The sequence below is a fragment of the Kogia breviceps genome, chromosome 8, assembly GCF_026419965.1.
Source record: "Kogia breviceps isolate mKogBre1 chromosome 8, mKogBre1 haplotype 1, whole genome shotgun sequence".
Taxonomy (NCBI): Eukaryota; Metazoa; Chordata; class Mammalia; order Artiodactyla; family Physeteridae; genus Kogia; species Kogia breviceps.
The window spans coordinates 38,820,588-38,836,314 of record NC_081317.1 but is presented as its reverse complement, the minus strand read 5'-3'; the positions used below and the strand labels follow the sequence as shown (position 1 = coordinate 38,836,314).

General features: G+C 36.6%; 1 protein-coding gene and 1 pseudogene across 2 annotated transcripts in view; one reads left to right on the top strand and one right to left on the bottom strand.

The window, feature by feature from the left end:
• AGTPBP1 (ATP/GTP binding carboxypeptidase 1) overlaps nucleotides 1–15,727 on the bottom strand; it is a 178,089-nt gene that overhangs the window by 132,229 nt on the left and 30,133 nt on the right. For both annotated transcript variants that reach the window (XM_059072436.2, XM_059072438.2), the window contains exon 2: nucleotides 12,095–12,159. In XM_059072436.2, the coding sequence (XP_058928419.1) occupies nucleotides 12,095–12,126 (32 nt within the window). In that variant the 5' untranslated portion in view covers nucleotides 12,127–12,159. The remainder of the gene's footprint in view (nucleotides 1–12,094; nucleotides 12,160–15,727) is intronic.
• On the top strand, nucleotides 14,147–14,619 carry LOC131761566 (NEDD8-conjugating enzyme UBE2F pseudogene; annotated as a pseudogene).

The window sequence follows — 15,727 nt, the reverse complement described above, 5'->3', positions numbered from 1 at the left end:
CCATCCACTTCTCTCCATATCTTATCATTATTACTACCCAAGTCCAAGCAATCATCATTTCTCACTTGGCAATTACAGCGTCCTAAATAATCTGCTTTCATTCTTGCTGCCCTCATACTGGGATCCAAACACACTGGCCTTCTACCAGTTCCTTGAATATAGCAAGTTTCTTCCCAATCTCAAGGTCTTTATACTTGATGCCCTCTCAAACTAGAGGATAATTTCTGCCAGTTCTTCAAATGGCTGACTCCTTCTCATTTCAGGTTACAACCTGAAGATGTCCCCACTTCCCCACCAGCCCCCTCAGCTTCCAATATTAAAATGTGTCCTGCCGCCAGCCGCGGCGGGTCCTCAAAGTGCAGCAACAATCGACGAGAGGGGGTAGGGAACTGAACGCACCAAGGTATGGGATCAGAAGGGCACAGACAAACTGATGGTTGCAAGGCAAGTTTAATAACAAAGCGTAGCCGTATATATATACCCCTAAAGCAGGGAATTTGCTTAGTCATGCCTTATCGGCATCAGCTGCTTGATTGGTTTCTCGGCTTCTCCCTCAAAGGCACCAAATCCCCTCCAGGGTTGCTTTTCCTAGCTTTACGGAACAACCAGGGACTCCCAGTAACTGAGCAGGTCCCTGGAGCGATTTGGCCAAAGGCCATCTCCTTTTTTACGTTCATACCATAAAGTCCAGGATGCATACCAAGGAGAGTACAATCAGGCCCTGAGGCTTATGAGGGTCTTAATGGTGCCTTCCTCAGAGGGCAATGCTCGCCACATTCCCCCCTCTTTTATTTTTTAAAGCTTGATAATGCAATTTCAACCCATACACCTCCTGACGAAGAGCAGCGAGACGGCCAACAATATAGCGTAATAAACAAGGTAATGCAATTAACATCAACAATACACATGACCCCGCGGTAATCAATCCTGTGATCCATTTTGAAACCAAATGCATTGGATGTAACCATTGAAGCTGATCCAAGAGTCCTTGAATTAATTGTTGGGGCCCATCTTCTTGTAGATGAGCTTCTTGAATTGCTTGTATTTCCGCGTTAAGTTTTTGTATGTTCAAACTAATGTGTCCATCAGTCCATACACTTATTCCAATGAATCGTTTAGGTCTTTTTTTAAAGCTTCAGATAATTCTAGCCAAGCTTGTATGCTAGTACTATGATACCATGGTTCAGAAATATTTACAGGCAGCATTACATAGGAAGGTTGTTTTAACATCATAACAGAAAAAGTTCCTTTCATAGGCAGAAGGCAAGTACTAAAAATAAAATTCTGACAAGTTATATTATATCCTAAGGAACCAGAAGTAAACTCAATCTGTAAATCTCCTATTAGCAAGGCATATGAAGGTGTAACACAAGTAATAACCGGTTGATAAGAATAAGACAATGCGAACTTCCCAAAATCCCAATGCCTATAAAAAACCAAACTATTATTAGTAACAGAAACTGAAGAAATTTAAATGGTACCATTATTATAATTTAAGGTGCACCAGATTTGAGAATTCAAAATCAGATTGGGGAAAATCAGAAGGAAAAAAGGAGGGAAACTTCAAACTTGTAACAGCTTTAACTACCTTTGAACTATGGCCGGCCAGTAAAGTCCCTTGTCCTCCTACATATACTTCAACACAAAAATAGTATCTTTACCAGTCTCATTCTTTCCATTTTTGTTATTGTTGCCCTGTGAAATCATTATTTCTAGAACAGCAAGAAGATGTAAAGCTTTCTCAGCTTGGTAGGTTAACATATACAGGTCTACGAACAAAAAACACACTGCTTGGGCAAATTTTTCTTCAAAAGGTTCTATGAACTGATAAAGTTTTTCACCAACGGATATGGCTTCTGTATACTGTCGGACATGATACAGGATGACTGCTTGATTGTAATACAACATACTGTTTTCAAGATCATCTAGTCCATCCATTTCTTCAACAGCCGAGTGCCCCTGATTCTTCAGTTGGTTAAGTGTCTGTCTTAAACTATCTGTTGTTGTCTGGTTACTTTTGAAAAACTCAGCTACTGCCGCATTCAAAATTATTTTATAAACATCTTTGTTTATATCTTGTAGGCAGGCAAGATGTTGCAGACAGACATCATAATTTCCAGCTGTAAAAGCCTGGAAAGCACTGGTGGACAACTCCTTCTCTAGATCAGTGATCTCTGGTCGCTTCTTGGATACTTCTTGTCCCATATTTTTTTACTTCTGACTATTGCCCCGAGTTACTATCAACTTTACTATGTGGCCACACTTTCACTCTTCACTCCGGGGATTCACCTACCGAGATTCAGATGTCCTTCTTGTCAGGTCCCTGTTCGGGCGCCACTTGCCGCCAGCCGCGGCGGGACCTCAAAGTGCAGCAACAATCGACGAGAGGGGGTAGGGAACTGAACGCACCAAGGTATGGGATCAGAAGGGCACAGACAAACTGATGGTTGCAAGGCAAGTTTAACAACAAAGTGTAGCCGTATATATACCCCTAAAGCAGGGAATTTGCTTAGTCATGCCTTATCGGCATCAGCTGCTTGATTGGCTTCTCGGCTTCTCCCTCAAAGGCACCAATTTCCCCTCCAGGGTTGCTTTTCCTAGCTTTAGGGAACAACCAGGGACTCCCAGTAACTGAGCAGGTCCCTGGAGCGATTTGGCCAAAGGCCATCTCCTTTTTTACGTTCATACCATAAAGTCCAGGATGCATACCAAGGAGAGTACAATCGGGCCCTGAGGCTTATGAGGGTCTTAATGGTGCCTTCCTCAGAGGGCAATGCTCGCCACAGTGTCCAATGATGTAAGCTTCACAAAGGTGAAGACCTTGCATGTCTTATTCTATATACGTAGTATTTCGAACAGTGGCTGGCACAGAGTAGGCAATACCCAGTTATATTCAAAATGAACAAAAAAATGAAGAAGCATAGGGAAAACAGTATATTTATACTTTTTTTAGATTAACAACTAGACTCAATGCTTTAAATTTGGAGGTACTTCATCTGAAAAGGTATCTGGAGGATAAAAAAACATATTATGATACTATTTAAGAATGTAACTAAAATAAAATAATACAATATTTCCCAATTTTGCAAATAGCCAGTATAGTATGGAAATGAAAAGATATATCACTATGTATAAATCTCTAAATGGAAAAACAATTCAAAATATATACACTATGATATTAACATAAAGTTTTTAAACATACAAATTCAATACAATATATTCTTTAGTGTGTGTGTGTGTGTGTGTGTGTGTGTACATATATTTTCCCCTCCCCAACAATGGTATCATTAATATGTTTGTCTGTCTTTATTTTCTGTAAACTAGTAGTCGAATTTAAAGGCCTAATCTGATCAAGGCCTGATTTGGTGACATGAATTCTTTATAAGTGGTACTATAATCTTCCATAAGGAGGCAGAGGCTGGTTATCTTACTTTTGTAATATAAGCAGTCACTGGTTACCACTGCCTAGATCCATTACTTTAGTAGGGGTTGAAAAGCACTGATACTCTACCATTTCCATTCCTTCTACTTCTTAACTAGGACAACTCCATAAAAAGAAAAATCCCTTACTTAATTATCCAGAGGTATAATTCATCAAATAAAAGCAAAGTAAATGCTGGATTTTTAATTTATCTTTATTTACCAGTTTTCAGAAGAATGAGTTCATTTCCAAAAGTCCTCCCCAAGTAATCAATTAAGTATTTTGATTTCATGTATCAATATGTACTCACAGATTTAAACGCATATGATACATTTTATCCACTGTAGTTATTAATGCTCAAATTGCCCCATCTTTGATCAATGGGAGCCTCTTCCAGTGGGCTCCCAAGTCCTTTTGTTATTATCCTAGTTTTTGATAGCTTCCTGGATTTCTGATATAACAAGACTGTTATTAGGCCAGCAGTTCTTAGTATGCTCTACAAAACTGAGTACTTGAGACTGTTTCCGAAAATCTGTGAGGTCAAAAACTATTTTCGTAAAAATACTAAGATACTATTTACCTTTGACACAGTGTTGACACTTACATTGTTGATCTGAAGGCAATGGTGGATAAAGTGCTGGCACATAATACAATCAAGACAGTGACACCAAATTGTAGTCACTGTGTGATAACTAGCTGTCGCCATGTTCTTCACCAACATGCACTCACAGTTAAAAACAAAAATACCAGTTTCACCTATGACTATACATTTTTTAAAATATTCTGTGTACACATAAGACATTTCAGCTGCACAATGAAATACGATGGTTGAGGAAAACACTTGTGTGGTTGTTTAAACTGCAAGCTGAACTAGTTACTTTTTCCATAGAACATCATTTTTACTTTAAAAGAACAACTGACAATGATTATTCACACTGGGGTATTCTGGCATACATTTTCTTGGCAATAAACAAAGTAAGTCTATCATTTCAAGGAAACAACTGATAGATTTGTTACCAATGATTAAATGTGAACTTTCAAGCAAAAATTAGAATCTCGGAAAACAAAGATCTACCATCATGACCTTGACAGCTTCCCCCTACTTAAAGAATTTTCTGATAAAATCACTGGTGGTATTAGTAAATGTAATTTTTTTAAACTGTGTAATAAACATTGTCAATATTTAGAAGGTCTGCATAACTCACTGAATCAATATGTTCCAAATACTGACCAATGTGTGATGTTACAAATTCAGACATGGGAAAAAGAACCAGTCAATATGCAAAAGAGACCAATGGATTTTAATGTAAAAGAAAACAAAAAGTTCACATATGTGGTTTCTGGTTCCACAGTGCAACTAACCTTTAAGAAACTACCATTTATCAAGTTTTAGTGTAATATCAAAGAACATTCACTTCAATTTGAATTTCAAACAATATGGCTTTATTTCTAAAGTACATTGTTATCATTCAGAAATGTTTATTCCTCACCTATAATTATTACTCTTGCTTTAATCACATTTTTACTGTTTCTCTCCAAATACTGAACACACAACTTTATTTTCTTCCATCATAAATCAAAGGACAATTAGCCACAATTATCTGAAAAGGCCTTTTATTCAAGTATTCCTTCCTTTGCTAAATATATATCTATGTGAGCCCATATAGTAGTCATATACTTTAACAACACAAATACACACAAAAACATATATGTATGTATGTATAACATATGTGTGTACTATATACAATATGTATATTGATGTATGTATGACAGTTTGAACTCAGAAGCAGATAAGAGAGTCTAGCTGTCTTCCATTAAGCCAGACATTAAAGAGATTTGCAAAAATGTAATAAAACATGCCACCTTCTAAATATTTTTGACAATTTAGTTATTTTAATATAAAATATTACTATGTTATTATGCAATGGGTTTATTACTGTTATTTTTAAATGAAGTAATAAAATATTTTTAATTTCTCAGTTTTAATTTATAATATGGTAAATATCAATAGATAAAAAAATAACGCACATTCAACAAAAGCTTTTCAGAGTCATTAATTTAAGAGCACAAGGGGGTTCTTAGACAAAAAGTTTGAGAACTGTTGTTCTCAACTTATCTTGCACATTTTGTGCTCTGATCTGGAATCAACCCTTTCTCCAAAAAGCCCTGGTTCTTTTTGGTAAGAAATGGTATTAAGGGGCTTCCCTGGTGGCGCAGTGGTTGAGAGTCTGCCTGCCGATGTAGGGGACACAGGTTCGTGCCCCAGTCCGGGAAGATCCCACATGCCACTGAGCGGCTGGGCCCGTGAGCCATGGCCGCTGAGCCTGCATGTCCGGAGCCTGTGCTCCGCAACGGGAGGGGCCACAGCAGTGAGAGGCCCACATACCGCCAAAAAAAAAAAAAAAAAAAAGAAAGAAATGGTATTAAGACACCACAGTCTACACACTAGAGAGCAAATACATCTTTAAAAATAATTCTGTAACCTAGATTTAAGAAAAATTTGCATTATGGAAACCAGAATTCTGAAATTTAATAATTGAGTGGGGTTTTTTGTTTAGTTTTCTCCAGTTATTTTTCTCTTAAAGGTCATCTGTTAGCATTTTTCAGTAGCTAATGAAACATCTACTATTAAAAATATTCAAAAACATACAAAACACACTGATCATAACACATGCTCTGTTCCATTCCAAAGTAAGAGTTTGAATTTTAAATTAAATTACACCACTATCAAAGTGAAACAACTTGAAACTAAGTGATTTCTTTCTAAGAATCATGCTCTTACAAATTATAGATGGATAGATGCATGAATTTTTTGAAGGACGGCAAACAAATGGAAATTAAGAACGTAGGCAAGTTGATTTCCCTATTTTTACTTTTCTCATTGACAGAATAAAAACTGAACGAAATATTCCAAGCTACCCCCAACTTAGCTCTAAAAATTTAAGGCTGTTGACACTAATGTTGAGAGAACTGCAGGGTGAACACCAGAGGGCAGCTCTACCTACTGAATGATCTTTAGACTTTGGAAAATCCAAGGATAAAGGAAAAAACAAAAGCTATACAGCTATTCAATGAACAATCTGAGCTACACAGCAGAGCAGAAAACTGTTAAATAAAGAGGCTCAGACAAGGATTTATCTTCCCTGCCTTGCCCTATTTTTTAGGTGAATCAAAATGAGACCAAGACCAACCTCGGGAGGTTCCATTTATAACTGCTAATGTTAATTACTTTATAGTAAAAAAATCATGGAATTGAAAATATGATCAATGTGAAATATATCAAATCGAGTTAACTTTCCAATATATATTTTAAAGACACTATCACTCAAATATTTGTTTCACTGTAGTGGTCTCCTACTGCTTTTGATTGAGTTTACATTGAGCCTTACAGCTATTTCCCTAAAAACATAATTTTTTTGTATGTTACAAAAGTCTCAATGGTGTATAGATATTATCTTGCAACAAATAATTTCCCAAGCAACTTCAAGGGCTAAAGAACCTATCTTCACATTATAAATAAATTTTATTACCTTTTCATCTTAAAATGTAAATTGAATACAGATAGTAAATGTCTTCATAAATGAGATATAAACATCTGACAGCAAAAAATTCATTAAAATATATCAAAGTTTTAGACTTAACCAGGACTCATAGTAATTAAGATTTAATTTCTAACAATATAGTTTTATGTCCAAAATATACACATTATCTTTCAGAAATGGTTGTTCCTCATTTATAACTCTTTATTTTTATTACTTTTGTTTTAATCACATTTTTATTGTTTCTCTCCAAACACTGATCACAAATCTTTATTTTTCTTTATCGTACAGCAAAGGACAATGAAAAATAGAAATTTCACTATCATCCCTTTATAGAAATAGTTAAATATTTAAATACATAAGTTTGGAAAATAATATTCTAACTGGAAGAGAACAATACTTCTCTAACTACTTCTAAGATAATAATTAAACACAATAAAGGCTTCTTTAACAATAAATGTAGCTCAATAGTATCAAGTGATTTGTTAAAGAAAACCAATAAAAGTTTGTTAAAAATTTAAATTACCTGATTTATACCAGTGTCAACAATAATTAAAGTTATCCTTTAAATTTCTTCACCAAAGTTAACTAAATGCTAAATATTTTATATTCATTATTTTTAAAAACTTCTCCAGTCATGTTCATGTGGGATTTTAGGTAAGTGCATATGGCTAACTTCTAACTTTCCCCCAATATTTGTTCTCTCCTTTATAGTAACAAGAGTTTTAGCCAGGCCTATTCCAATTCTGTTAAAACCACATTTCTCAGCCTCACTTTATACTCTTAAAAATTATTAGGGACACCCCTCAAAGAGTTGTTATTTGTATGGGAAATAGTGATAAACCTGAAAAACCAGTGCACTGAAAACTACAAAATACTAGTGAGAGAAGTTAAAGAAGATCATAAATAAAAGTGAGATATATCATATTCAAGAGTAAGAAGACAATATTGTTAAGATATCAATTTTCCCCAAAATGATCTACAGAATCAAGGCAATCCCAATCAAAATACCAACAGGCTGTCGTGTAGAAATTGTCAGACTGATGCTAAATTCATATGGAAATGCAAAGAACCTAAAATAGGCCAAACTTTAGAAAAAAAAAGAAAGGTTGGCAGATCAACACTATATGCTAAATTCATATGGAAATGCAAAGAACCTAAAATAGGCCAAACTTTAGAAAAAAGAAAAAGGTTGGCAGACCAACACTATCTAAATCTTGAGACTCATTATAAAGCAACAATTATCCAAGCAGTGAGGTATAGGCACTAAGACAGACATGTTGATCAACGGAACAAAACAGTATAAGAATAGACCTACAACATCCACAAATAACTGATTTTTGATAAAGGTACAAAGGAAACTCAGTGGAGAAAGGACAGTCTTTCTAAAAATGGTGCTGAACAACCAGATATCCATATGCACAAAAAAAAGAACTTCTATCCATACCTCAGACCATATATAAAAATTAACTCAGAAAGGAGCATAGACCTAAATGTAAAATGTAAAACTATAAAAACTTCTAGAAGAAACATAAGAGAAAACATTGGTAATATGGGTTATGCAAATATTTCTTAGATACAACTCTAAAAGCATAATCCATAAAAGAACAAATAAGCAAAATGGAAATCATCTAAATTTGAAACTTCTGATCTTAAAAGATACTGCACAGAATATGAAAAGACAAGACTGGAAGAAAATGTTTGCAATTCAAATATCTGATAAAGGACTTGTATCCATAACATATTTAAAAAATTCTAAAACTCAACTATTAAGAAACACTACAATTTCAAAAATTGGAAGATTTGGAAAGATATTTCACCAAATAAGTGCATGAAAAGATGCTCAACATCGTGTCATTAGGGAAATGCAAATTAAAATCACAATGAGATACCAATACACCCCTATTAGAATGGCTACAATTTTAAAAGAATGATCATAAGAATTTAAGAATTTAAAAAGAATGACCATGCCAAGTGTTGGTGAGAATGTAGACTAGAACTTTCATACACTGCTGCAGGGAACAGAAGATGGTATTAATGTCTTTGTAGAACAGATTGTTGGCAGTTTCATAAAAAGAAACAGACCTACCATATGCTTCAGCCATTCCATTCCTAGATATTTAGCTAATAGAAAATAAAGTGTAAGTCCAAAAATGTTCATAACAGCTTTATCTGTAACAACCAAAAACTGGAGAAAACCCAAATGTCCAAAAGTTGAATGGATAAATAAACTGTGGTATATCAACACAATGGAATACTACTTACTAATCAAAAAAAGGTATGATTGCAAGAGATGATTCTCAAAAATAATTGCGCTGAATCAAAGAAAGCATACCCACACCCCTACCTTCTACCTCCACCCCCACCCCCAAAAAAGAAATACTGTGTGGTCCCATTTATATTAAGTTCTAAATAAGCCAACACATCTGTAGTGACAGAAAGCAGATCAATGGTTGTCTGGAGTGAGGGATGGGGGGGGGGGAAAAGGTTACAAAAGGGTACCAGGAGACATTTGAGAATAATAAATATGTTCAGTATTTTGATTGAGAGGATAATTCCAGTTATACATAGGCCACACTTACCAAACTGTACTCTCTATGTACAGCTTGTTGTAAGATGATTATATCTCAATAAAGCTGTTTAAAAATTCATAGGTACTGTTGGTGTAGTGGATAAGGCAGAAACTAAAGAAGAGTGGTTAGAGAGTGTGAAATGAGATGTAGATTTCATTTATAGGCTATTTCAAATTTTTTATCTTTTGAGGAAATCAGATAAATTGAGCAGTAACAGAAGAACAGAGTCAAAATATTAGAAAGCCTAGATCATGTTTAAATGATAAAGAATGGAGGAGTTAAAGATTCAATACAGAACAAAACTAATGATTAAAAGACCCTGAGAAGGAAAAGGAGAGGTGAAATCTAGAACACAGGTGACAGTATTAGTCTTTAACAAAAAAACAGACATACCCTCTGTTGCAATAAATAACAGGAAGGTAAACAGAGGATAGAATCAAGTAAAGGGGAGTATGCAAATTTTGTATAAGAAATATAAGGATAATAAACTGCATTATCTCTATGATATCACAGAGAAGGACAACTGCTGAGGGTATGTATATGATACATCTGAGGATTTCAAAGATTTGAAAGGTATGAAGAAAGTGTAAAACAGTCATTAAAAAAATTGAGAGGGGCTTCCCTGGTGGCGCAGTGGTTGAGAGTCCGCCTGCCAATGCAGGGGACACGGGTTCGTGTCCCGGTCTGGGAAGATCCCACATACTGTGGAGCAGCTAGATCCGTGAGCCATGGCTGCTGAGCCTGCGTGTCTGGAGCCTGTGCTCCGCAACGGGAGAGGCCACAGCAGTGAGAGGCCCGCGTACTGCAAAAAAAAAAAAAAAAAAAAAAAAAAAAAAGAATTGAGAAAATGAGCTTTATAGAGAACCACAGTAGTAAGAATACTGATCAATAATGATCCATAATTTTTAGCAATATCTTCCAAGTTAGTTCATCCTCCAACATCATTCAGCTGCTCAGTAAAGGTCTACCCAGGGAAAGGACTTCGTCAGGTATGTGTGATGAAATAATACAAAGTGAGGTAAAAATATTTCAGGTATTCCAAGAGTGTAATGATGAACAATGGATTCTACACTGGGTAAGAGAGGAAGAGATGATAAAAGTCAATAGCTCAGAGCTCTGGATAAGGGAGAACTCTTTGCAGTACAGCCACTTGAACAAGTGAGCTAGAAAGGTAAAAAGATTTTGATAACATTTAGGGCATGAACATGATGATAGAGAGTAGGGAGTAGAGAAAAATTCTGCTTCTTGTATCTTATAAAATTTTCATTACTTGATTTGTCTCACCATCCACTCACATAGTCTTTAAATCTGCCAAACTAATCCATCCAATTACAGTCCTTGCCTAAACTCAGCAAGTATCAATATTCCACCCACTCCTCCAGATTTGCTAAAAAGTAAGTCTCAAGCCAGCGCTGCCTCTTCAAGTCCATACCACACAATAAACACCTATTTATGAGGATCCTGTTTTCTAACTCTACAGACCTCACAATTTAACACTTCACTGTATACTGATTAAACCACTATACTGCATTTGTTCAGGTGTTTTCATCAGGTTATAAGCTTCATATAAAAAGAATAGGGCTCAATTCTTCAGAACATACTCAACACCCATTTTCTGCAAAGCACTGTTAAGTGTTATATTTATGTTTCTTTTCTACTCTCACAGATTCAGTGCTGGGTCAGGTACATAAAAGTGTTTAATAGATATCTCACAGTTGAGAAATAAATCTAAAAGGGGCAAGAAAATAAATAAACTAAAAAGAGCATGTATAGAAGCCTTTAAAGACAGAAAGAATATAAGTTTTCTGTGGAAATGGATGTGCTTTGATCAAGTCTTATGTAAGGAAAAACATTCAGTGGCCAGACAATATATAAATAAGTGAGCACAGCTGTGTTCCAGTAAAACCTTATTTACATACACTGAAATTTGAATTTCATATAATCTTATGTCAGAAAATATTATTCTTCTTTTTATTTTTCTTCCCAACCATTTAGAAACGTAAAAACCACTCTTAGCTCACAGGCCACACAAAAATAAGAAGTAGGCCAGATTTGACCCATGTATCCCAGTTTGCTGACTCCTGCTTTAACTGAAAAGTTAAACACTAATAAATATTAATAAAATAACATAAATATTAACACACTGTATTTAAACCACTATTTCTTAAAGTAAAAAGTTTCAAATGATCACTTCAAGTATTACTTCTGTAATTTATACATACTGGTATTTAAAATCGCAGTACCAGGCCTTCCCTGGTGGCACAGTGGTTAAGAATCCACCTGCCAATCAATGCAGGGGACACAAGTTCGAGCACTGGTCCGGGAACATCCCACATGCTGCGGAACAACTGAGCCCATGCGCCACAACTACCGAAGCCCGCACGCCTAGAGCCCATGCTCTGCAACAAGAGAAGCCACCACAGTGAGAGGCCCGCGCACTGCAATGAAGAGTAGCCCCCACTCACTGCAACCAGAGAAAGACCACATGCAGCAACAAAGACCCAACTCAGCCAAAAATAAATAAATAAATAAATAAATAAATAAAAATAAAATTGCAGTACCTTTTCTCTGGTATCACTTTTAACTTGCTCATCTTGAATTACTTCATTTCACCATTGCAGATAATCTGAAAAGAAAAAAAAAGTTAATGATATTAAACACACAATTCTGTTTTCTATATATTAGATGTCATAAAAGCCATACAATTGAAAGTTTTTACCATGGGCAACATAAGACTGGAAACCACAGGAGAATGTTCCAGTTTTATGTGCTTCTGGCAGGCCACTTCAATGTGCAATGTGTGACTATTAAATTACCTAAAATCAGCCAGTAAAATGTTATCAAAAATCCTAGTGCAGGGCTTCCCTGGTGCCTCAGTGGTTGAGAATCTGCCTGCTAATGCAGGGGACACGGGTTCAAGCCCTGGTCTGGGAAGATCCCACATGCCGCGGAGCAACTAGGCCCGTGAGCCATAACTACTGAGCCTGCGCGTCTGGAGCCTGTGCTCCACAAGAGAGGCCGCGATAGTGAGAGGCCCGCGCACCGCGATGAAGAGTGACCCCCACTTGCCACAACTAGAGAAAGCCCTCGCGCAGAAACGAAGACCCAACACGGCAAAAATAAGTAAATAAATAAATAAAATAGTATCTGTTAAAATAATTATTAAAAAAAAAAAAATCCTAGTGCTACAAAAATGCAAAAATTTAACATAACACAATTTATGATACAGTGCCAAGATTTCTTTTTAGATAATTCAAATTATCCTTCCTGTTCTAATACTCCACCTTAAAATACTCAAAACAATCTCAGCATCATGTGATTAGTGTATTGTCCACCATTCACACAGCAGTGCAATACTGGTAAACACATATGATTATTTCTATATGAAAACACCTTAATCAGAAACAAATTGTTTAGACAGAACAAAAACCTTATAAAACATCATCTCATTTAATATACTTATGCATATTTTCCCTCAATCAATACAGGTTTCATCTTTAGAAAGTGCATATTACACATTTAAAACCTTAAATCTTTTTTTTTTTAATAGAGGGAACCTAATATAGGAATTGGTTACATGGGTGTTGAAAGGCTAGCAAGCAAAAGAGGAAACTTCGGGAGGCTCAAGATAAAGAGTTGCAGGAAGCAGTTACCACCCTGGGCTGCAAGGACAAGAGGGAGAAGGGGTTTAAAACGCTAAATCTCAATTCACACAATTTTTATAATTTTTCAGATTTATTTTACAACTATTCACCCCCCCAAAAAAAAGAAACACTGGATATCTTTTAATTTTACATATCAATGCTTATTAATGAAGCAGAATTTTGCGGCATCACAAGAAGTTTAAAAATTACTGCCGGTCTTCCCTGGTGGCACAGTGGTTGAGAGTCTGCCTGCCTACACAGGGGACACGGGTTCGTGCCCCAGTTCAGGAAGATCCCACATGCCGCGGTGCGGCTGGGCCCGAGAGCCATGGCCGCTGAGCCTGCGCGTCCAGAGCCTGTGCTCCGCAACGGGAGAGGCCACAACAGTGAGAGGCCTGTGTACCGCAAAAAAAAAAAAAAAAAAAAATTACTGCCAATTCAACAAGTTACATTCTTATGCAATATTTAGTAATGCTACATTTAAAGGAAAACAAACATGCAAAAAAAGAGACTTCAAATTGTTTAATATAATAGATTTAGAAGATATAGATATTCTGGATGTAGTTCTTAAACACAAAGAACTTTTACATTAACAAACTAAACATGACTTTTTTTCATTTTTCTAATTAACTCAATTATGAAAGAGGAAACATTTAGGGTTATGTACAAAAATTACATAGGCTGTTTTTAAGGTAGATAAGAAATTTTTTTAATGTTGTTTTTTCTTTTAATTGACTTTTTTAATGACTACAAAGTCAGAGTAACTTTTTCCAATTTTCAAATTAATTAAGGGGGGGATCTTGTGTGTCTTCAAAAGTGTTGTTGCTGCCATAAACAGAAGTCAATTAAGCTACTTCTACTTGTTGAGCGGTATGACTTTCTCTAAAACTACATTAACAGCAAGCCCACCTCAGGAGGTGAGGGGCCACATCTTGCCTGTCTCAGGTGCCCAGGGTAAAGAGAGCAGTAATGCTGACACTGGCAAGCATACTGAAGCAAGATGATGGGTCTCAAAGGGTCCCGGACATCAGCCATAGCCTCCAACTCTGCTCGGAGAGCTTCTATGAGAGACATGCTGCTTATTAAAGAGGGTGCAGGACATGAAGTTAATTTGTAATACGTTGCACATGTAAAGTGCATTTTTCTGATCCAAACAAGCTTCACTGCTTTCAGCAAACTGTAACTCCAACCTCCCAAAGTGAAATGCTTGACCAGGATCACTGGTAAAATATGTCTAAGTTTACTGAGAGAACATTCGGTTGATGGCACCGGCTGGGCTCCCATGAGGACACGGAAGGATGTTGTTTCAGGATTAAACTCTGTTTACTGATCCTCTCAATTCTGATGCTCCACTGAGTCATGAAGCTGCAGAACGTCATCTGTGGGACAAGGAGGATTTGGGGAATAAAGTTGAAGACTATACGAAGCGTTACGCCAGATGATAGGAGGAGAAGGTTGCAGGGCTCATAGGCTGTGTGTTACAAGTCTGTCTCCAACTTAAAAGGAAGCCCTCCTCCCCAGTCATCAAGCTCCCTCTCAGTCCCACTGGTTGTCCAAGTCCTGTGACCATGTTTTCCTGAGGAAGAACCTCTTCACAACTGCCCATTGTACATGGAGAGTTCTACATAAATACAGCAAGAAAATGTGTTTGAAGTTCTAAAGGGTTGCCTCCTTACCTTAGCATATTTACTTTTTCACAACTGTACTAAACAGGCCTCTGCTGAGATTCCTGAGAAGTTGTAATGAACTCAGAATTGAGCTTGGAGCTTGCTTTTTCCCTTTTTCCCAGACAAAATCAGTTCCATGCACAAGTGATGATGTGCTCAGCGTAGCTTGCAGACTGGTGATAAGAAATCCGTTACAAACTGTGATTGGATGTAAATTCTCTTAGCCCTTTCCTAGATGTCATGAAGCTTCCCGGAATGTATAGAGTCATTCACTGTAGATCCCTACTGAAATGCACACTGTATTTAACGTAAGTATATTTGGAACAGATTCATAATTTGTACAATTTAATGCTTTAATTATTTTTCTCTATTGTCATTTAGTTTGTATTTTCATTGTATAGAGCCAACAGAAGGATATTAAGTCAAGCAACTACTGAAGAGAAATACAAAGAAAATACAAAAGAAGAAAAAAAAGTGCATTTCACTAAGCCAATATGCCCCTTACAGTTTTTCTTGCTGAAGCCTGATGCCACAGTACTTCAGAGAAAAAGAAAAGCCTTCTTTTTTCTGTGACAGTTTGTGTTCATTACAGTATGGTGTAACAGAAAGAGCAGGAACCTAGAAGCAGAAGTGTTGCCATCTCACGAAGTTTTGTGGCTTTGCCAACCAAGTGTGGCAAAGCAAGAAAGGGACAAAGCAGCTGAGACCTTATGCAAGGGAGGCTGGAAAGTCCAAGATCAAGGTGCTGGCAGTTATAGTGTCTGGTGAGAACTGGCTATGTGGTTCATAGACCCCCATCTTCTCACTGTGTTGTGGCATGGGGGAAGGGACCAGGGGGTTCTCTTAGGTGTCTTATAGGAACACTAATCCCATTCATGAGAGC